Source organism: Alosa sapidissima, chromosome 7 (genome assembly GCF_018492685.1).
Source record: "Alosa sapidissima isolate fAloSap1 chromosome 7, fAloSap1.pri, whole genome shotgun sequence".
NCBI classification, from domain to species: Eukaryota; Metazoa; Chordata; class Actinopteri; order Clupeiformes; family Clupeidae; genus Alosa; species Alosa sapidissima.
The window spans coordinates 5,774,883-5,799,727 of record NC_055963.1 but is presented as its reverse complement, the minus strand read 5'-3'; the positions used below and the strand labels follow the sequence as shown (position 1 = coordinate 5,799,727).

Below are 24,845 nucleotides of genomic sequence, written 5' to 3'. Positions count from 1 at the left end.
AAGTAACATGGTTAACATAGTTAGCATGCTAGCATTTTAGTTAGCATAGTTAGCATAACTGCTAAAAATGATTAGCTAAGTTAGCTAAGTAACATGGTTAACATAGTTAGCATGCTAGCATTGTTAGCATTCTAATTAGCATAGTTAGCATAACTACTAAAATGATAAGCTTGGTTAGCTAAGTCACATGGTTAACATAGTTAGCATGTTAGCATTGCTAGCATGTTTAGCAAAACTGCTAGAAAATGTTAGTTAAGTTAGCTAAGTAGCATGGTTAGCATGTTAGCATTGCTAGCACTGCTATAAAACATTGGCTAAGTAGCATGGTTAGCAGAATTAAAAATCTTAGCATAACTGCTAGTAAACATTAGAGCCATTCCAACTTTCAGTTATCACCATTAAACTATTTGAATATCAACATTTATTAAACTGCTAGAAAACGTTATCGTCAAATATCTACCTATACACAGCCATTAAACTATTTGAATATCAACATTCATTCAACTTCCAGTCTGTCAACAAGCAGTTCCCAGGCTAATCAGAACACTGGCACAGGTGTCACCTGTGAGGAATTCAACTGTCTCAGCCTCTAAGCATACAATCTAGCTCTACCTGAACTACACATCCTGTTAAAGTGTTTCCTGTGTGTCAAAATAAAAGTCCCAGCCATATCTCATGCATTCAGCATTATATCTCCAGAACGGCTTGACGTACATGCTTCAAATTTGATACGAGTGTTTTTATGGACTCAAAGATTAAGTGAGTTGATGTTGGAGGTTGAAGGTCAAATGTCAAGGTCAAAAACACCTTGAGTGTTATATCTCAAGAATGCCATGTCACACAAGATTCAAATTTGGTTACTCCAAAAGCACCTTTGCAGGTATCACAAGGTCAACAGCCCCACCAACACCCTAACCAGCAGATTGCATCCCCTCGTGTAATTCCTCGGAATTGCATTTCTAGTTTTTGTTGTTATGTAACAGGGTGTGAATAGCCCAGTTGTGTGGCCAAGGCTATTCGTACATATATATATATATATATATATATATATATATATATAAGATACAAGGATTTTATTTGTCACAAAAATGCAGTCTCTCAACTGAGACATCTGCCATCTAAGTGTCCATGGTCAGGATGTGAATTGTCGTTTTAAATATTATTGGCCCTTGTTCTTACCCTTTTTGTGTATATATCCTGCAGGTATAGGGAGAATTGCTCTGATGGTGCGTTCAGCACTCTGTAGGGCACTGCAGTGACAGGCTGTACAGTTCCCATAGCAGGTTATAATGCTACCCGTTACAACACTCTCCATTGCTGAAGAGTAGGAGGCCTTCAAGATGGATGTTGACACCTTGAATTTCCGCAGCTGACGTAGAAGTATATTCTTTACCTGGATTTCTTTAGAGTGTGCTGGATGTTAGTGGTCCATGTGAGGTCCACTGTGATGTGCACACCGATATATTTAAAACTTTTAACCCTTTCCACATTTCTTTAATGGTGTGTAACTGCTCTGCTGTCTCCTGTAGTCAACCACCAATTCATTAGTTTTGCTGATATTCAAGTTGTTGGCACCAGTGTGCTATATCCTCTACCTGATGCAGGTAGGCCTGTTCATTGTTGTTGCTGATAAGGCCCACTACCACTGTGTCATCCGCAAATTTGATGATGGTGGTGTGACTGCTGCTGGCTCTGCAGTCATGCGTGTACAGTAGATGTTGTACAGCAAGGGGCTCAAAACAAAGCCTTGTCTGTCTCTCCTTGATTCCTCCATCCTCCTTCCTTCCTTGTTTCCTTCACACGATTAATTAAGAGGCCAGGACAGAAGGAAAGAAGGCTAGGACAAAAGGAAGGGAGCATGGATAAATAGAGAAATGAGACACACCCCAGGTATCAAAAGGTTGTTGCTGCACCATCTCAGATTTCATTCAGAGTCAGACCTTGTCTATATCAAGAATGGGTCCTAAAACCAAAGCCTGCAAAATATTTCTGTTCAAATCCTGTGTCTTCATATTTTTATTCAGCTCTTGAAATTACTTCCGTTTTACAGCCTGAAACACAATCTGAAATCACATTGTAATCACAATGTTTGGGCATTAATATAATAAAAAGTGTTATTCATAGGCAGCCCAAACTTTGAAGGGTGGGAGACAAACCTGTTCTCAGTATGACTCAACTGTTAAAAGTTTGTACGGCATTATCATTTCTACTTGGCCAGATTTGGAAAAAAGTGCAAAAAGTATAAACTAGTATACACTTGTAGTGTAAACTTGTTTTTGTGCGCATTTGTTATCAATCATAATTTTTTTCTTAACATGCTATATTTGATTAATGTTGTACCAATATCTGAGCTATCCACATATAATGGGCTTGAAGATTTTAAGGATTAAACAAGGGGAGGTTGTGTTTTTTGGTCATTTTCATTGGATTAAAATGGTATGAGTATAGCCATGAAATGGGATAGATTGAAAACCCTTGGAAAACTAAAAAATATATAGGCTATTTTTAATGTTCATATTATGTATGTATACAGATAATGTATGTGTTGCACACCACTGTCACAGCACATTGTAACTGAACGCTAAAAGCAACTGATTCACAAATCTCCACATATAGATATTGTAGATAGATACTTTATTGATCCCCAAGGAGAAATTCAAGGTCTCAGTAGCATACAGACATCACACACAACATGCACTTACAGCAGAAAAAGTGATATAAGTATATACATATAAAAAACTCCACTGTACAATGGAGACAGTAGAAGATAAGAAAATACTAAATACAGAGCCGGACAGTAACGGAGTACATTAACTTAAGTACAATTTTGAGGGATCTGTACTTTACTCGAGTATCATTTTTGGGGAGTACTCATGACTTTACTCAAGTACATTTGAGAGGCAAATATTGTACTCTTTACTCCACTACATTTCTATCCATAACTGTGAGTACCCGTTACTACTTCTAAAAAAGAAGGAAAAAAGAAAAATCTCGGAAACCCTCAATTTGTTGTTTCCCTCTCAAACGTGATTGGATTGTGCAGGCGCCACTGATTGGGACAGCCTATCAGCAATCACATTCAGCTTTCCGCCAAAATCAACTTCATGGTCAGATTTAGATAAGAGACGAAACCATGGACGAAACAATGGATGAAGACACAGCAGGTCCATCCCGGGAATGTGCCAACCTGTGGCCCCACCTCACCAGACTATTTCAATTTTCTGAACAAGTTAATGATAGTTTTGCTTCAAGTATTTCAATTACAAAATAGTATTTTGTATTTGAAATACGTATTTTAAATACATGTATTAGAAATACTGCCCATCCCTGGCAACATGGTAAAAAGATGAAAATGACTTGATTTTACTTCCAATTCATTTTACATTCTCCAAGGTATTAACATTACCATTTTTCATAACTCCATGTAGGACGTTTCTGTACATAAATGTAAGCACTGTGGCAGTAGTAATGCAATATTTAGAAAATGTAGGCTACTCTTGTACTCTTAATACTCAAGTACTTTTAAAAACAGGTACTTCAGTACTTTTACTTAAGTAGACATCTGACTGTCTACTTAAGTAAAAGTACTTTTTACTTTTACTTGTACTTGAGTAAAATTTAGCAAAGGGTATCCGTACTTTTACTCAAGTAATGAAGCTGTGTACTCTGTCCGCCTCTGACTAAATATACTATATAAACTAAATCAAATATCCACATAGTGTGCTTAAGGATGATCAAGCATGAGGCGCTTGCAGTGACAGGGCAGGAACTGAGCCTGTAACTCTGTGTGCATGGTAAGGTGCTCTGAGAGTGAGTGTCATGGTGATGGTGCAACAGTCCAACAGTGAAACGTGACACAATCTTAAACTCAGTGACGGTCATACAATGTCAGTAACTTGCGCTGGTCTTTCACCCTCATAACTGTACACAGTCTACCCTACTGCAGTGTTTACTCACTGCATGGATGAACTGAAGGAAACACTTCATTAACACACATTGAACAAGTTCACGTATAGCCTAACACCACTCCACACTTCAACAGTAAGTTTTCCCAATAAAGTTCCACTATTTTGGCATCTGTAAAAGTACTGTGTGATTTTTCTGTCATGCCACCACCACCAACATGTGCATCAAATGATGCACGATAAAATCATGATCATAAATACTTCAAAGTCAAAAAATCAATGGCCAAATGCACTGCACATTACAAACAAACGAACACAAAAATCATCAGGAAATATTCTTAGTGCAGTACATACACAACTTTTACAGTTTTAACCCGATATGGTCATGATATTAAAAAAAATAAAGTTAGACTCAAGTAATCACAGAGCCATCTTTGTTTTGTGACAGCGAGAGAAACAGACATTTACTGTACACAAAGAATAGTAAACAAAAGTCTGGACCCATATATGGAAAACCTGGCTTAATGTTAATAGGGTTATTTTGAATATCTTGGTGTACCAATGGTGTGCCGGTACCCCAGATATCCCAAATCAAACCTAAAACTATGTATGATTATATTGTGTTTTATGGAGGGGAAAAAGTAAGCGTCAGTTCTAGTATAGCTTTTTATGTGTCTTTAGCCCTATGAGGTAGAGGTAGCCTATTAAGGTCACAACATATACATCTATGAGCTACAGTTTGACTCACATATTTTGCAAAATACATGATATAGGCTATGCATGCAAAAACTATAAAATAAAACAATGTAATTTCAAACCTAAGGAGAAGACCAGTAAAAACACTTAAAGATCAACGCCTTGTAGCGAAAAAATCAAACAAGAAAACCAATGATGTTCATAAAATTATATTTAGGATGGAATTCCAGTGGATATACAGTATCATGCTGTCCCAGCAGAATGAAGCAGCGTATGTGATGGTGTAATAACTGACCTCTGCCAAGACTCAAGCCGAGCGCTGTGGTTGTCATCACAGGCAGAGGAGCTGCTGGTTGGAGTTCTGGTGGTCGAGGCCGTGGACCATAGTGGAACACCTGCATGTCTGCGCCTGCTGATGCTGGGGCATGGAGCTGGTCCTACCTGTGTGACAGATGCCAGTATGGAGGATAGGTAGACAAGTATGCAAAGACAGCACCCCTCGAAGTTACAGGCAAGGAGAGGTGGTGAGAGAGTGAGCTGCCACTGCTTCTACCACTTCCAGAATGTTCCAGAGAGGATTCTTTTGCCTGATCAAGCTGTTGGAGGGAACGGCAAAAAGTCCCATTCACTGACATTAGTAAATAAATGCATTACTTTTTTAACATCTACAATCCACAGTAGGAGTTGCATTGATGTGTGCTACACCACTAGACAACAGACCTGAGGTAATACAATTGCATCCTTCTGTACAATCTTGATGGTTTGACAACAATAACACTATCTAGACTGAGTGACAGTGTATGAGTGCAGACAGGTGAAGATGTGTACTGGGAGATGTGTACTTGAGTCAGGTTAAAGGGAGGGGTTCGGCTGGGTGCCGTTCCCATGTGAAGCTCACTGCTGCTAAGGGGCGCTGCTGCTGCCCCCCGTGCTATGACAGACGCTTACTCTAAAGAGCTGGAGAGGCAAGAGGTGATCTCAACAAACACCGGCAGACGCTTAGACCTTGGAGGACTGCTGGCTGGAGTCTTGAGAGTCATGGCCAGTCACGTGGCTGGAGTCTTGAGAGTCATGACCAGTCACGTGGCTGGAGCTTATTTTGATACATTTTTAAGGTGGATATTTAGTATTTTATTTGGAAATACATTTTGATGTATTTGTGCCCATCCCTGCTGGCACACCATTGGTACACCAAGATATTCAAAATAACACCCTAGCCTATTAACATTAAGCTAGGTTTTCCATCACATCTGTTTCTTTCTCTGTCACAAAACAAAGATGGCTCTGTGATTACTTGAGACTAACTTTATTTTTTTAATATTAGTATAAGTATAAGTATATATACTCTTTTGATCCCATTAGGGAAATTTGGTCTCTGCATTTATCCCAATCCGTGAATTAGTGAAACACACTCAGCACACAGTGAACACACAGTGAGGTGAAGCACACACTTATTCCGGCGCAGTGAGCTGCCTGCTACAGCAGCGGCGCTCGGGGAGCAGTGAGGGGTTAGGTGCCTTGCTCAAGGGCACTTCAGCCGTTCCTAATGGTCGGGCTTTGAACCGGCAACCCTCCGGTTACAAGTCCGAAGCGCTAACCAGTAGGCCATGGTTGCCCCCAACAGTTATGACCATATCTGGTTAAAACTGTAAAAGTAAAATATGTTCTGATTTTTTTGTGTTTGTTATTTATTTTGATTTGTACATCATATTGCAGCTTTCATGTTTTAATCATGTGTATAATGTGCAGTGCACTTGGCCATTGATTCACATTGATAAATATTTCAATGTGAATATCATGCATTTTCTTAATTGGTATGTTACTTTGAAGTATTTATGTATGATGTTGGTGGTGGCATGACAGAAAAATCACACAGTACTTTTACAGATGGCTAAAATGTCAGTGGAAATTTATTGGGAAAACTGACTGTTGAAGGACTGTGCTATGTGGAGTGGTGCTGTATGTGAACTTGTTCAATGTGTGTGTCAAGTGCCCTCACTATTGCAAGGTTTCAGTGCAAAACTCCCCACTTGATAAGGCAGCTTATTTCAGGAAGACTTTACAGGATTCCACTCATCACACTTTTGCTCTCTTTTCTTCTTTCTTTTGTTTAGAAGTTTGATGCGATGTGACTAACCAGGTGAAAAACCTTTAAACACAAACAAACACCGTCTTAGAATATGAAAGCAAGATACATTCAGTGAAACACATGAGAATTAGGTTCTCAATTCTCAATACCCAGAAATAAACCTTGTAAATAAGTAGCAAATGATCTAGCAATATCTTAAATAACCAACTTAAATACAGAAAACACATGCAATACTTTCTCAGTGTGGAATTTGACTTGACCTCTTAACTATGCAATAAATGTTAATAAATGTTGTTAATGTGTTTAATAAAGTGTTTCCTTCAGTTCATCCATGCAATGAGTAAACACTGCAGTAGGGTAGACTGAGAGATGAGGTTGAAAGACCAGCGCAAGTTATACTGACATTGTATGACCGTCACTGAGTTTAAGATTGTGCCACGTTTCACTTTCCAAGAGCAAAGTGGAGATTTGTGAATCAGTTGCTTTTAGCATTCAGTTACAATGTGCAGTGACAGTGGTGTGCAACACAGGAAATCAGCTGATGTCCTGTTATCTGTATACATAGATAATATGAACATTATTATTTATTTTTTTTAGTTTGCCACTGTTGTTAATTGTGTTTTGAAGGGTTTTCAATCCATCCAATTTCATACTGGCTATACTCATACCATTTTAATCCAATGAAAAAGACCAAAAAACACAACCTCCCCTTGTTTAATCCTTAAAATCTTCAAGTCCATTATATGTGGATAGCTCAGATATTGATACAACATTAATAAAATACAGTATGTTAAAAAAAAAAAGATTGATAACAAATGTGCACAAAAACAAGTTTATACTACCCTTAATAAAGGAATTATCCGGAGTAAAATGCACTTTAGATCGATTTACGGATGATTGGGAGTACATACGTTGAGTTGACATCCAAATCATGTCATTCGGATGTGTTTTGAGAAAGTTCGATGTTACCGTTTTTAGTCAAAACTCGTTAGCGTGGAAGTGAGAAGGGCATAGGCTATTATTTCGCCGCTACAAAACGCTATTTTCATACCTCTTCTACAGTTCCAAACAACATTACACTTACGTGGTAGTGAGTAGAGGGTCCCTAAAGCCAAACCGAAGTATCCCGAGGTCTTTATGTGGTCGGATAGAGTCCAGAATGAATTTCATCAAGCCAGTACCTTTCCGGAAATGTTGCCATCTTTGCTGCCATCTTTAGGGGAAAGTCCGTAGGAGTCGATTGCCAAGTGTGCTCTGGAAATTCACAATTTCGTCGCCGTTTAAAAAAAAAAAAAAAAACATAGTCCAGTCCATACAACTTCATTTCAATTTCAAAAGAAATACTGGACTATGTTTTTTTTTGTGAAGTGTGAACTTGCATAAGACTGGTACTTTGTAAGGGTGTATGTAGATCTATATACATACGTTTTATGAAGGGACCCTTGATTCATCTAACAAAGCACAATTTAACTTTTTTTTCTGGAAGGAGAGGCAGCAGACATGGGCAAGAGCTTCGGGCAGCTGGTCGCCACACAGGTACCTTTTAACAAGGTCAAGCTACTGAAGGGGGTGCAAGAAAAAGATGTGGCCCTAGGTCAACTTGCACAGTTCAAGTAAGTGTCAACTTTTAAAAAAATAAAAGCAGTAGTGAAAAGTATAAACAATTCCGAAAAAGTTGTGTGAACTGTAAAGAAGAAATAAATACTATAAACAACATATTTGTTGCAAAGTGGTCCAAGTGTTTGTTTGAGAATAGTCCAGCTTTTGTAATCACATAGAAGTTGTTGAAACTTTTTTTTGTTGTTGCTATTTAGGATATTTACGTTCATTTTCAAATTTGAGGCCAGCAACAAACAGCCTTTTGAAACTGAGTTCCAAGACAAGTATGAAGACTCCTCTTGAAATATTGTTCCTTGTGTTATTTTTGGTATTATTTAACTGTTTTGGCCCTGTCCCAACCTTTGTTGTCAGCATCTAATTTGAAAGCAACAGTTTTTTGTTCTTACATTTTACCTAAACGTCCCAATTTTTTCGGAATTGGCTTTATATTACATTATGTCCCATTGAGATATACACATATCCCCCACCACAAACACATACACAGCCACACAGAAACATAGGGTGCTTGAGAAACCTGAAATGTAATGCCAATAAATAAAGTTGAGTAATACTATGAAATGGCAGATGAGAATAAATGAGTGAGGCATGGAAGTGAGTTTGATAAATAACTTTATGACGTACATTCCAGTGAAATAGTTTTGCATTGATATCTTGAAGGGACATGCTGAAAACCCTAACAAGCAGCATTAAAGAGGAAGCTGGATTGTGGGATATGGCCACCATGGCCTTGGTTGCAAGCTGTTGGACGTATTCCAAGGCCTGTTCATGGCATGTGCTGATGCACAAACTGAAGCACTTAAAGGTTGGAATCATCTCTATTTCTATTTGAATTTCTGTATAGTGTTTCAATGCTTTGTACATACCCTTCTCTATGAACATAACACATTTGTTTATGCACACTTGTTTTTTTTTTAGGCAGCTCTGAGACATACAGTGAGCACACCACAATAATGCAATAACTGTATGTATTTTTCAAATTATTATTGAAGCATGCAACATGTAACTTCAAACATGCATGAATATGCTTGAAAAATCTAAAATTTCATATGTAAGTGAAACCATTAAAATATTGTTGAAAATGCACTTAACTCTGGCTATGTGCATGCCTTTATTTCTTACGTTTAGATGCTCCTCCAAAGTTTAGACGTTTCCCATCTCTTATTATTCTTTGTGAAGAAGTAATTTTGAACTGTGAATCTGGCCTATGTGAATGTATTGCACATGTAAAGCCTTTTTTCAGTGTGTATGAGTACATATTTTGTGTGGTTTTCTTTGTTTCATTGGCTCTCATCCTGTACTTCTGCAGCTTTTGGATCTTTCTTTTTTGTGATTTGCTAACATACCGTCCAAAAGCAATCTGGTGAACTCTCTGTACTGCAGACAGTAAATCTGGCGTTTCACGGTAATCAATGGTCTCGCACCAGCTGTACAACTCTCCTAACATCTGTCTCACAGTTTTGCATTGTGCTGGATGATCTTGGTTTGAGTCATTTCCAGATGACTGGCTGCCTGATGACTGACAGATGACCGATGACACCCCTTCATCAGACTGAGAGATATCCTGTGGACAGTCCTCCAGAGCGAGGAGCTCTGAAACCTTTTGGCACACACACATTTCTTTAAGGCTGCTAGCAAGGCAAGTGCACTGTTTTGTTTGTGAGTTTTACAACTCCAAAACACTGTCTGTGGTGAACAATCAAGTAATTACAATCACGCTCATAACTGCCGTGTTCTATCAGAATGTGTGCCACTCCTCTTCTGCTCTCATCTATGTCCACTCCCATCTTTTCACACACATGCTTTCCCAATGTAATATGCTTGCACAGATTTCCCCTTTCAGCCCAATAGCATTCACACTGCATTGTGATGAGGTCAACACTGTAAGATTTTCCATCATCTGATTCAGAAGGCACTGACAGTTGACCATTAGACTGATATACCACTTTTTCATGTAAGCCTTTGCTTATCATCCTTAACACCAGCTCAGCTACATTCTCTTTTTTGGATTGTGGTATCCGGCCAGCTTGGTGAAGTTCATCAAGGTAGCTTAAAGACATAAGATATTTAAAAGAAAATGAGCAATATTAGAGCGGTTAGGTGTGAAAATCAATCACTTTGTGATAAAAGCATGAAATTTGGTATACGCACTAAGGAAGAGATTCCCTAAAGATTATGCTGCCCCACTATAAGCAATTCCAAAAGCAACATGCAATACACGACAGGTTTTGACATTAAGCTTGCAAACCAACCTGTAGTAGGTCACCACCTTCTCATTGAGAAGTTGAAGTAGTTCATCCACACGTCTGTTTGCATAACCTTGCAGAAACTGGTATTTCATGCTGAAAAAGAATCTTTACAACAACAGATCCATAGGATGGATCCATATGGAGCATGAGGGGCATGCCAAGCAATTGCAGATTTTGAATTGATAACTACTGTAGGTGTGAAGCCATTGTGCCAGGTGAACCATTGCAAGGGCGCGGGAAGGGGGGTGCTGAGGGTGCTGCAGCACCCCCTGCTGGCAGGAGATAGATTTAAAAAAATTGTTATATAGCCTATATTTTTAAATAATTACTAATTAGCTGTCTGTCATTATTTATATTTTTGTATGTGAAATGATGAGTCAAATAGCAAAAAATGGTTATGGATTGGTTGGAATATAGGCTACTAAAAATTAACAGTTATAGAGATCAACGTAAACGTGAGTTAGTTACTGTAAGAACCGTAGGCGTGGTTTCAGCTATGTAATAGCCAGAGAATGTCTAATCTGTAAACGGTCTCTGGTGATAGCGATAGTGTGTAGGCCTACGATTGATATAGGCCTACATATTCTATGCGATTTACACGTTCAAAAAAGCATGGATAAGCTGAAAGAAACTTTAATTGTGTTGTACAGTTTTGCAAAATTAATAAATTATAGCTAGTGAAATCATTTCACTAGTCGCAGATAGAAACTATTAGGACACATTCTTGCTGTGGAGACGACACACTTTAGGCTATTCAGGAATTATTTGCGAGATCATTGCAGCCTGATTATTAGCCTTAAAGCCAAACATCGCTGGTGTGGTTTTGACGATCAGAAAAGTAATTTTCCTTAGCTACACTGAAATAGGCTAATGATGTCAAGTGCGCTTCTGTGGGCGCAGTGGAGTCGGAGTGCTGTCGCGGAACATTGGAATTTGTGGCTGCCCAGGACGTAGATAGATAGATAGATAGATAGATATACTTTATTGATCCCTAAAAGTTCTCTCTATCACCCGCACACCGCACTAAAATTATGTATTTAGCAGTCAAAATCCGAAACATGTCCAGGAGGGGAGAAATCGTCGGAATCGTATTCAGCACCCCTGGTCAAAAATAGGTTCCCACGCGCCTGAACCATTGTGTCTTTTTTGTTTAGGGTTTTGTAACCTGCATGTGTAATGCACCACAGAGTTGATAATCAATTTAGTTGAATGTAAACATAATCCAAACCTCTCTGCCAAGTTGTTGGTTTCACTATTTTGATGGAACACCCTCCTTCCAAAATTGGCCCACATTGCAGAATATTGAAACCACTGCATTTTCAGGTAGTTTGAGATGTTTGAGGTGCCTGTGAGTTCATCCACACTGTGTAGTACTCGGTGTGACATGTCTTTGAAGTCTGTCTCCTATAAAACCACAATACATTTCCACATAAGTTCAACAAGAAGAAAGTCGAACACTAGCAAATAAACAATTGACAAATAAACAAGTGTTTGTAACTCACTGTTGCACACTGTTTGAGGGCAATCATTACCCTAATGACCTCATTTTTCACTGCTGGATGTTTTTTGCATTCATCTTGACGTTGCAGCCAGCGATGGACTGCCTATGTGGATAGATCACAAACAAAAAAATATACTTAGATAACAAATCACCAAAAAGAGAAACTGATATTTATTTAGTGGAGAGAGAGATTGTTACCTGAAGAACATGGAACCAGCAAAGTAAAACTCTAGTGTGTGGAAAAGCTTTCCTTATTGCATTGATCTCCTTTAGATCCCTGTCTACCATGACACACCTATTTCCAAGACAAGACACAGAATTGATGTAAGAAGCAGGGGAAGCGTAAGGGTGTGAGTGAATCTGAACCCACTTTGTCCCCCAATTTTTGATGCTAAAACATAAGTTCTTTTAATGATATTGACTGTTGAAATATGAATGTCCCCAGTTCTCAAGGAAATACGACCAGAAATCAACCAAAGATGTAATCAGCGGGGTGGAGGTGTCAGCAGATAGTGTGCAGCCTGGAGAAATGCCTTATAGCTGATAGCTGATCGAGAGACAGATCGAGGGACCAGGTACTACACAGACCAGGCATTACACAGCTGAATTAACCACACCCATGGACATGCATGGTAATGGTAAGATGTTCATATAAAAATGGAAGTGGATAGGGGTGCTCAAAGGCAGAAAGCTATTCTGCAGAAGTGGTTGTACTGATGGGAATTTTAAAGGTGAAAGTGCAGTGTGTAGATCAGACAGAACATAATCCAACGCTGTTATTTATTTTCTATTTCCAGGGTGGCAGTCCTTGTCAAAAAACATCAATATTTACTCCTTTTATACTGACAAACCAAATAGGACTGGTTTAAGGCCTAGCCTAGTAAGGGAGCCAATATGAAAGCAGGTCAATATTGAGACAAGGGTGAGACAACATTTTTAAATCAGAGTACACTACATGTAATGTAAAATTTCAATACCTTGGTTGATAGGGACTGACTGCCTCTTGCAACTTCTTAAGGCATAGACAGATGTTCTCGGTGGATTCCTCGCTTAAAATGAAGAAGGCCACTGGAGCGCCACGTCCTTGTTGAGATTAAATTATGACTGCATAAAATGCAAATCCATATTGTGTTATGCCTTTATATGTTGCATCCAAGTAGATCATCTCTGAGCCATGTTTCCTCAGTTGTTCTCTCTGCCATGGCGTGCTATACACAATAACCAACGGCTGATTTTCAGAGTGGGACAGAGGCTGGTAGTGCAGTATATCATTTTTCAGTGTTGATTTCACTAAATGATCCACACTCACAGAGTCATTTGAGTCCATGCGACAGTGTGCATTGTAACTCTTCCGGATGGTTATGACATCATTTGGAGTGACGTGGTAACGCCTGTCCTTGACACGGGAAGAGTTCATGTACATGTCGGCCCATTCTTTGCAGTGGAGGAGGACCTCTGCATTTGATTGGCCCTGTTGAATTAGTGTGTGGATGTAGTTAATCACATCAGGGTCAATACGATTCACACTGCTCTCCAATGAATTGGTCGAATCGTGTGCCGAATGCTCACTCATTAGACGGATAATACACCCATTGCAACAGTTGTTGCTTACAAATGTGAAAGACACATAAGCCCCACAGCTATTGGCTCTTGTTTTTTGTGGGTCTCCGGAAGATTTCCCTTTGCAGTGACTAGCTCTCTCACATCTCCACTGAAATTGATCAGGCTGTCTTTTTTTCAGGCTTGTAAAATTTCCAAGGCCATTTTCTTCCAAGGATTGAAGGTGGGATGCCATAAAAGCATCCTTACTCTTGTCTCTCACCACGACAATTGTTCTCTTAACATGGGGATTTGTCTCTTTTCGTAGAGACTGCTCCAAAGCTTCAATCCAGCTGGCCTCCATTACTGGAAAAAAAGTGTAGACCTACAGTTTGTCAATGAAAGAAACAAACAGCGGTGAAAATAACATGGTAACATACTGTCTGTTTTTGACATGGGAAGAGTTCATGTATAGTATAAGTATACTCTTTTGATCCCTTGAGGGAAATTTGGTTTCTGCATTTATCCCAATCCGTGAATTAGTGAAACGCACTCAGCACAGCTGTGAACACACAGTGAGGTGAAACACACTAATCCCAGCGCAGTGAGCTGCCTGCTGCAACAGCGGCACTCGGGGAGCAGTGAGGGGTTAGGTGCTTTGCTCAAGGGCACTTCAGCCGTGCCTACTGGTCAGGGTTTGAACCGGCAACCCTCCGGTTACAAGTCCGAAGCACTAACCAGTAAGCCACGGCTGCCCCTGGCCATGTATCAGGTATATATGTCAGTTCTTCACAATTCCCAACACACACACATATACACAACAGCTTGTGAGTATTTAATGATGCAAATCCATTTTGTTAGAAAGGTTGTGCTGAATCCAGCAATACCAAATATGTAAATATATCATGCGTAATCAGGGTGCTACCTTCCTTTAACTGACAGTCCTTTCCATTTATTGCAACAGCTGCAGTCTTATGCTCAAGGTCAGAGGTGCAATTAAACATGTAAGTGTATATGGTGTGAGTCATATCTGTACAGCGTTCCTTAAGGAGGGACTCAGTGTCTGCTGTTTCTTTTTTGGCCAGTTTCTAGACATGACCCACAAGCAGGACACAGCTAGACACAGTTCAATCTAAAAAGATGTTAACTCATTTAAGCAGGCACAATCCTGCTCTCCTGTGTGTCCTGTTGCCTATAAATAGACAACAGACCAGATAGGCTTCGAGTGCACCCACTCTTCTTTTCTGATCTTTGCCACACAATGCGTTTCAATGCAATGTAAATACATTACAGGACTTTGCATAGGTGGGCACTGTTTTCTTTTAAACAGTCACTATCCAACTTACTTCATTCACAGACACACTCTTCATTCATGTATCACAGACACATCATCATTCTGTATCTCACTCTTATCTTAATGATTCTTATGATTTTCTTCCTTCACAGCTAACATTCCGACACTGATCTACTTGACGCTCACTACATCAATACAGGCACAACACTTCACCAACATACCTAGATACATATTATTGACCTGGCTAGATTGCACTTTTTCTTAATAAATTACTATTTTTACAACTGTCTTTCTTCCCCCATTATGTGATGGTGTGAACGAGCCCACGCCATTACACATACATCAGTTTGGGAAAAATAACATCTGATAACAACCCATAAACATAAGTTATTGTATTTCTAAGCATGTAAGTGACTGTAAACATCCTTGAATCCTCACTAGGGTAAGAAATGTAAATTTACAAACACACCTCTGCCTTTTTGATATGTTAGTGTCTTACTGTATCTCCAATAAAGTTTGTTCATTTTGGACCATCTGATCTTTTTTCTGTGAGTGAAAGTGCTTAGTGTAATATCTTTAAGACATTTGAAGAATAGCCAATAAGTGTCTTGCTGTGCACATAAACACTTACACAGCCTACCGGTACATAATGTAGACCATTACTTCATAACCTAGTCTAGCCATTGTCCACTAGCTTGTGCTGCATTTCAAAGAAGAATTTCCATTAGGAATAGCCAAACAATCAAGTTTCTTCGCCAATCCCAGTTCCACAGTTATTTATTTAGCCTTAATATTGATCAAAGATGAACCCATGGGCCACACAATATCAACACATAGGTAAGTAACATACAGGTAATGTCTGCACTTGTTTAGGCTACATTGACATTGAATGATGGTCAAATTAATCACTGCATTGATCTGGGTGTCCCGTTCCTGCAATTTACCTCAGAGTGACAATTTTACAGATTGAGTGACAAGAAAGATACGACATCATTATCACATCCAATTAGCATCGAATAAACAACTGCCCACCAATCAGACACATAAACATCCATGAAATTACGTTTTTTTTATCGTCTGTTTCTGAGGATATAACGTAACATTGATACAGCGCAACACAGGCCCATTTCCATTGATCTAGTAGGCTATAGGTTTTAAGATACATTAATACCAAACATCGGTGTACATGTGTAACTCTTTTATTGTCAAATCCTTGCTTTTAGCACTGTTATACATTAATACCAAACATCGGTGTACATGTGTAACTCTTTTATTGTCAAATCCTTGCTTTTAGCACTGTTAGCTCCAAAGACGCCGGCTTTTACAGCCTCCAACCTCAAACTGTGGCGCTGTCGATGACGTTTACTGTTTTGACGACGCTCATTGGAGGGATGGACCGCGGCCTGGAAGGCTGCAGCCTAGTAGTCGACGTTCGAGGCAAAAGCGCGGGCCTGTTGAGGGCCCGGCCCCTCTTTTTGGTCTCCTTTGTGTCAGCAGTGGGTAAGGTGGATGGTGTGCAGTTTGATTCTTTTGTTCGTTTTGAGTTATTTATGTGCTTTTGTGTTTGGTATTGCCTTATTTGATTTTGTTGTAGATATAGAGTGGTTTGCTTTAAGAAGAGCTATTTGTAGTGGTTAATTGAGTGCCAGCATTGAGCCAGAAAGGCCTTAAGCCCTGGCCTCCTTCTATAGGTTATTTTGTGTGTGTTTTCATCTTGTTTGCTTTGTGTTAGTTCTGTTTGTTTGTCCGTGCTAGGGCGGCCGACCTGTGCTACACACCTTCTGCCTTCCCCAAGTGGCTCAGCCCGAGGTCCAGTAGTGTAGTCCCTGCTGCATGGTGGTTTGTTGTGGCCTTTGCCTTTTTAATTAGTGTAAACTTAATAAAGTAATGATGTATTCTAAATGGTTTTAATGTTAATGTTAATATTAATGAACTTTACCAGGACTGGGGACTGCAGGCTGTAGCCACTGTGTGTACACCTACTACTGGGCCTTTGTGTGACATTTGATGCGTGGGTAGCTATCAGTAGGCATTGAGTGCTATGTATGAATTTAGTGTGTAGTGTTTGTAGTGGTGTAATGCGTGAACCTAAAATATTTATGCACTTTGAACTTTATTGCAGTTGTGCACTCTCCACGTGAGGTTTATTTATTCCTTGTGACTGATCTGGTGTATCTTATTTATTCAAGGTCCCAGTGGTGGGTGGCAACCTCTGACTCCTCCTTCCTTCTCCCATGAGCTTGGTTTCAAATAAATTGTAAACATTTTTGACACTTGACTCTTTATTGTCTCACGTTGGTCGACCGAACCTGCTTACATATATATATATATATATATACCTTCCATCACTGAATCCCTTTGCTCCCTTTCTAAATCATTTTAATGAGCTTTGTATTTTCTGGAAAGAGAAACACCAGAGACATGATTAGATAAATCCTTTGTCCATTTAGCTCCATTGTGTGCCACTTACTGAGGATTTTCACTCAGCCTTTTTCCCAGCTGGAAAAGTGTTTTGCATCCATTTCTGGTTCAGCGAGGTGAGGTCAATTTCACATGACTTCTTGATGGGCCTCCCATGCAATGAGCTCCAGGTACAAGTGACAAAAGTTTTATAAATGTATCACAACCCTAGTGTGTGCAGCAAAGCAAGGGCTGAATCAATCAAGCTAGAAATATATTATATTAACAGTGCAATGCATCAAAGCAGCCATTTGGTCTGACATCCACAGGTCTTGCAAGAGGATGTCACAGAATTCCTTTAAGCGTAGTTGGAATCCTATGACCACTTGTCGTTCTTCAGCTGTTGAGAGACATACTGACAGAAGCACACGCCACCTTCCAAGTGGCCATTTGAGCTGGAAATGTCGAAGGGGAAGTGCCTTTTGCCTAAACAGCAGGCATATCCTGAAGAGAAGTGGAGCAAGGCCCTTTGGAACATCTCCTCAGCAAGGGCTGACTGATAAGTCTCATTGAACATGAGCTTGCATCCATCCAAAGATACATACACGAGGTACAGTTTGGTTCGTGACTGACAGCCTATTAGAATCTTCTCATCAGAAAGAGCAACATTAGCTTGGCCAGTGCACTTCTGCATTTCATGCGTTAAATACTTATCACTGTCTATGTGCAACAAACAAAGTCTATAGATAAAAGCCAATTGAGCGGAAATGTAAATTGCTGCTGATGGACCATATTCTCCAATACAAATAGCTATTGGGAAGCCTAAACATAAAATAAATGCTATTCCAATAAAATATAACAATAGCCTGAAGCCCAAAGACCGGACCCAGACCTTTGTTTGAGAGACACTGTTAACCATCCTGATAGCTGCAATGTACCTCTCCTCATTCTGCACCACTAAGCGCAGCTGCTCTGGGACTCCTTGGTCACTGAACACACCTGCCTCCCACCTGTGAAGGCCCTCCTCATTCACAGATGTGAGAGGCGGCAGAGCTTTGCCATTGTAGACCGAGGGTGGCTGGAAAGGCACCACACTGGAACCTTGCAGCTGGTTATTGGGGGTGCAGAGTACTTTTAACAGTTTACTGTGGAACTCTGGGTCTTTGGCGTCCAGGTATGTTATGTGGCATAGGTAGATAGGGATGGTGATGTCAGGTTCCAGTAGCACTGGAACCAAAGGCTTGCACTCCAGACAGTCTCGAAACAGGGACAGGTTGGCCTCCAGCAGACACCAGCGACTCCTCACAAAGTCCTGACTGAGGACAAGGAGCACTTTCTGACTTTTCTGAATGCAATTTGTCATGTTGTCCAGGATGCTGCAGCCTGGAACAAAGTCTCTCTCATGATAGCAGGTCAGTAGACCACACTGAGATGATTCCAGCCAGGTGATGAGGCTTTGGGTCCATTGTGAATCACAGCTGCTGTAGCTGATAAAGACATGAAAGCTATCTTTATCTCTCAGCTCAGGGGGTGAAGGAGGACTGTCCAAAGCATCGAGTTCCAACCGAGTTCCAACTTCCCCATTTGAGGACACATCCATCCTGAAATAAAACAACCCAGTTTCAGTTCATTATTATTTATTTACATTCCTTAATACTAGTGATACTGGTCATATCTGTTTTAGAGCGCTTTCACACCTGGCTATTTGAATCAAAACGTGGAGCGTTTCCCTCAAATATCGGTTCGATTATGTGGAAGCAGCAATCGTACTCTTTTTCGGTACAAAACAAACGGACCGAGACCGCTTGAAGGAGGTGGTCTCGGCTCGTTTTCAATCAAACTCTAGAGCGGTTCGTTTGCAGTGAGAAAACAATCAGCCCGTTGTAGCGGAACAACTCGCTGGTGCTTACATTTTTGTAGGCCTACACGTTAGGCTACAAGTTTATTCCACTTTGAACAGAGCTACAGTATATAGGCTATCTAGCTAGTAGTAGGGGGGGCTACACTGTATGTGTCTAATTTGGGGGCTTGTGGGATTCGCATGTTACTTTTTGGAGAGTATTATATCTTTGTTCTAGGGGTTCTTAAGAGTACCAAAAAAACATGTCTCCATTTTTTTTAAGGTTTTAAAGGACCCAAATCAAAGGTCAAATTCAGAAAAGGTCAAATTTGGTGTTTTACCTCACATTGCTGGGATTATAGCATAGGGTTTGGTGCCAAAAAGCAAAGATATTCTACAAGGTAGTATGCAAAAGTGGACCACATAAACAATACAACATTATAAAACATTTTTAGGCTGATGATTGATCTCTTTAACAAGAAATTGTGCCTAAAATGCTTAAAATTGTCCGCTTAAAAAAATAATACTTCAATATCAATACTATCAATTCATGCCTATTAGTGTGCTTGAGTGTAGGCCTAGCCTGCTCTGCCAGTTCTTGTCTACACCCATTCAGAGCACAAAGTGCAGAGATCTCTGTTAAATCAAGTTTAATAGACTTTTACATAGCTAGTACCAGCTGAAGTCTGCAAGGGCCTTCCGTAAGTGTGAAGAAAAGAAAGGGTAATAAGATCAGATAGACAAACAGGTGAGTGTGTGTGTGTGTGTGTGTGTAAGAGAGAGAAAGAGAAAGAGAGACACTAGCAGTGACAGTTGGCTGTTGATAGCTGGCAGTTATAGAATGTAGAATACCGAATAACCTGAAGCACACAGTGCTCTGTTCTTCATGGTTGGTGATATTAGTGACCTTCTACATTTGAGCAAGCACATTTTCATAGTTCATGGTGGCACAGTCTAGGTTATATTCAGAGGTGTGTCTTTCTGTCAGTCAGGTGATGGCACACATATTCTCTACAGCAAAATAAACAGATTTTGGGCTATATATCCAGTGGCAGATATGTGTGGACTGGTGAATGACCCATCATTAGAGACATATGCCAAATTTCTTGTTTTTGTCCATGAGAGATTATGGAGATTGTGATCACAGATCAGCCAACGATTACAATGTTACAGTGCAGTTATTTTATAAACAGAACAAAGCAGTTTGGCACAGGAACTACTACACATCCACCATTAACAGTGAGCATCTGCAGCAAGCTAAGATTTGCTACTAGAAATCATGTAAAGCAGGCAGGACTCAGTGTCTTCAGAAAAGACGTGGTAGATCATCTTCTGAACCTGCAGCAACACCTGCAACTGCATCACGTCCATTTAGAGGGACCTTGAACACTTGTTCAGCAGCAGCTGCTGCCAGCATAGATAAGTGCTTCTTCTGTCAGAAGCAGACAAAAGAGCATCTTCATGAGGTGTCCTCTTTCAATGCAGGCAACCAACCAAGAGATATAAGTAATATTTTGAAGTCAAGGACTTTTAACAGCCAGTATAAAGATGCTAGGATAGGGGAAATATGTTCATATTTTGTGTGTGTGTGTGAGCAGTTGCATTTTGTATAAGCTGTAAGCTCTTTAGACAGGTATTATTACAGCCAGTGTATAGAGCATTGCAATAATCTGCATGGATTAATTTTTCGGCATCTGGTAAAGATAAGGACTTCCTTATCTTTGAGATGTTCCTTAAATGGTAAAATGAAGTTTTGGTGATCTGTTTTATGTGATTATTTAGTGCTAGGTCCTGGTCAATTATAACTCCTAGGTTTTTAACACTTGTGGATGAGGTCAGTGGAAGATCACTATGTAGCCAGTGATGTGGATAGGATATCCTAAAACCATGACTTCTGTTTTATCTGAGTTCAAAAGCAGGAAATTATTCGTCATCCATGTCTTTATATCTTTTATACATGTGTCAAGTTTGGCTAACAGGGTTAATTCATCAGGTTTTATGGAGAGGTATAGTTGTGTATCATCTGCATAAGAATAATAAAAACAACAAGGACCCCAGTACTGAGCCTTGAGGCACTCCATATTTTACCATAGTCTGGGTAGATGGTTTATTATGGACCTGTACAAATTGTTGACGGTTAGAAAGGTATGATCTAAACCAAGCGAGTGCTGAGTCTTTGATGCCTATCAAATTTTCAAGCCAAATTTTCAAGCCAAATTTTCGAGCTGTACCCCTCAAAATCCACTTTTCTCAGGATATAATTTTTTTTCAAGTAATTTGAATATTGTATTCGAAACGGGAGGCAAATACAATACACTTGGTTGAGTATTGTATTTTTTAAAGTCACTTAATTGTTCTAAAAAGCCTTTCAAACGTGTCAATGACGTCATTCATTAGCACAATGCTAGCGTGTTATGGGCAACAACGACCCAACCTGTAAGAAAACGAAAGGACATGACTCCAGGATTATTTCACTTTTGATTGATAATCCATATCCATTTTGCAAATTAAATAAAATAAAATCTGAGGGTTTCAGTTAAATAGGTGAAAACAATAAATTTAGCCATGTAGCTCCATAGGACCCCATGTATTTTGAACGTGATCGCCATCTAGGTGAACTCTGGTGAACTGCAGCCAAATTCGGTTTGTATGGGATTAATAGAGAGTGGGGAGGCTCTCCGTAGACTGGCTCTGGGTCTAGTAGACTAGTTGTAAATTTTGATGAGGAAATTGTGGAGGTGAGGTCTAATATGTTGTGTATATGTAAATGAATTAAATGTTGTTCGAGGTCTCATCTGTGAATCTGTTATGTTTTCGCTATCTTTCAGCAATGGAGTATGTATTTGGCGAAACTGATCTTATCTATAATTGTTTGACATACAATCATAATACTGACATACAATGCTTTCAACATACTGTTGAAAATTACTGTTTTGTGAACTTTATTCAACATTGCCAGTGATTTAGGCAAAATTTATGGTGTTAATTACAGTGAAATATACAATTTTAGAAAAATAAAGTTGAAACAGGTAAAAAAAATGGAGACATAATTTTTCTCCATGTTCAATGACCTCTAAAGATAGTCCAACCACTCTCCAAAAATTAACATTTCAAACCCACAGAAACCACATAGGCCCCCTGACGTTAGCCTACAGTATGTTTTGAATTTCAAGCGAATGTCTGATGTCCGAACGGGTCCTGATCTGGCTGAGAAATGCACAGCTTACTGACTATGAAGGCATCGAGTCTCTTGACATGGCCTTTTATATCACCATTAGCTTGACTTATCTCAACAGTATGCTGGATCCTGTGCTCTACTATTTCTCTAGTCCCCCTTTTCAAAAGACCCTCAATGAGATGGAGGCTAACTTTACCGGTATTACGTGCAAAAACGGGAGAGAGTGTGGGAAGCTACACTTGGACACGCACACGCACACACACACACACACACACACACACACACACACACGCACACGAAGCTCTTAATAGCCTACGTTAAATGTGGGGTTAGGTGACTGCGGGATAGTATCTTCAGCTGTCAAATGTCACCAATCAGGGAACAGTTTTAATCACGCGTTTGTTTGTAGACCAACGTTTAATCTCACGTGGGTTTGTTATAGGCCTATCATTTGTTCCGATATAAATGCTGCCATGTGAACACAAACAAACCCAGGGGACAATGGAGAAAAACTGTATCGATTCAGCCTGTGATTCGGAACACAATAGGTATGAAAGCGCCTTTAGATTCTATGCAACAATTTGCCACAGGCCAGGGGCCGGATTCACAAAAAAAATCTTAAGATAAATCTTATAATAATAATAATAATAATAATAATAATAGGGCCCTTATAATACAATTATTAATAATAATAAAAAAAGAAACAACTCCATTTACATAAAGCATTTGAAAAGTACAATAGTGTTCAAGCAGCCTTCTTATTACTGCAACAGGATATAGTAGAAATATAGTGTTTAATGTGAATGGAGAGCTCTATGAAATAGGGCAGGCTTTTTATTTTGGAATTTGGACTTATGGATGTCAAATTTGTCAAAATTAAAATTAGGTTGATTAAGTTAAACTGAGAGGTGAGATTGGTGTCATAGTTAAAGGGGAAATCCGGCCATTTTTTAACTCCAAAATCATTTTCCTTAGGGTCACCCCATGTTGGGGTAAGCAAAAAACCAGACAAAAATTAATTCTATCAAACCAGAGATCTGCCCTGGCTGCAGCGCTTCGAAATCAGCTAAAGCTAAATGGGAGCAAGCATTTGGAACCTCTAAACACACTCAGAAAACCATTCCAATATATAACATCATGTGATCATATCTTTCTTGAAAAATAAATAAATATGCAAAACACTATGTACAATGTAAAAGTAGTCTAGTTCAATTAGACTGCATATTGTATTTTAACTAATACTAAATACTATACTAAATTGTCCTAATGTGGGACACCTAAGATACAGTGGGTGTGGCTCTTCTCCAAACTAATGAATGTCAGTGAAAATATGGGAAAGCCAAAGCTGTATGGGTCCTGTGATCAAATTTGGATGTGGATTTAATGTGTTGCCCTCACATTGTAACCTAATATAGCCTACAACAGATGTCCAAAATGTTAAAAATTTCCCACATTAGGGCAATCCACCATAGTTGGGGAGCCAACTGTTCTTCTGAGGATAGCCTACTCATTGTGAAATGTTTGAGAACTACTGGCCTACATCTTTAAAATCATGCTCTCAATCAACTCGAGTAGGTAGCACCGATTGTCTTCATTTTTTCTTTTTTTCCCCATACCGACAGTAGCCTAGGCCTACTCGGTGACATAGACGAGAAATAGAGATCTGTGAAAAACTGCCAGACTTTTTTCTTTTAAAACATTTAAAGCATACTGCCGTATTTCCCTTAACATTGTATATACATTGAAACTGAAACAGAAATAGTCTAGCCTATTCAATCTTGACCAGCACACTACCACTTCAGTGTAGAGGAATTTGCCTAACACAGTCAAGGATGTGAAACAACAGACTTCAGCTGAGAGAGACAAAGCAAATAGAGACAATAAACACCATCGAGTTGATATCCATGCCCATACCTGATATTATGTAGTAATATCAAGTGTTCCGGCAATAAGTCACATAATTGCATTGACAATGTGTGAGATTTTCCATAAAAGTCATTGTGGCATTATAATGAGTTTGAAGCCTAGATAAAAGAACTACATTCTGTTGCTCTAAACCTAAAGTTAGGCTTAGGCCTACTTACTTTAGAGTTTGAATGATGGTCTTGATGATGAATAGCTTTTAACATCAAGCTGTCAGGTAATAAATAGTGAAATCTCAGAATACATTCATTGCATTTCTTGGTACAGCTCCTCAGTAGCCCATGGATTTCACTTCAAGGAAGTGGCATAGGGACAACCGGTGTTACCAGATATACGGTTTCTGAGATTCTGAGTTTCCATGGGTGGAGTTTAGCGTGAATTCCTACATGTTTTGATCTTGTGTAGCCTATACAGGCTAGCCTAACAGCCTATCAAATTGTCATTACTTTCATTTAGCCCTATTTAAATAGGCTATTTAACACTTATAGATGTAATGTCAGTGGGACATCATGGTTGATGTCTTTAAAGTGTCATTACATTATCTGTTTTTTGAGTGTGATGTTCCAAATGAGTTACTTGTGCTGCATTACAATGCAGTCCACTACCTCAGTAGT

General features: G+C 39.4%; 1 protein-coding gene and 1 long non-coding RNA gene across 2 annotated transcripts; one reads left to right on the top strand and one right to left on the bottom strand.

Annotated features, from left to right (window-relative positions):
• The first annotated feature begins 8,176 nt into the window (after window positions 1-8,176).
• Window positions 8,177-9,946, top strand: LOC121713988. Its single transcript, XR_006032990.1, has 4 exons — window positions 8,177-8,303; window positions 8,968-9,112; window positions 9,226-9,271; window positions 9,617-9,946. It is a non-coding gene; the product is annotated as an uncharacterized LOC121713988 (long non-coding RNA).
• A 7,294-nt stretch (window positions 9,947-17,240) lies between these two features.
• LOC121713959 lies at window positions 17,241-24,517 on the bottom strand. Its single transcript, XM_042099070.1, has 2 exons — window positions 24,393-24,517; window positions 17,241-18,891 (listed from the first exon to the last, which is right to left on the bottom strand). Exon 2 carries the CDS (start codon window positions 18,888-18,890, stop codon window positions 17,667-17,669), a length of 1,224 nt encoding a protein of 407 aa, XP_041955004.1. The 5' UTR covers window position 18,891; window positions 24,393-24,517; the 3' UTR covers window positions 17,241-17,666.
• Between the last annotated feature and the right edge of the window lie 328 nt (window positions 24,518-24,845).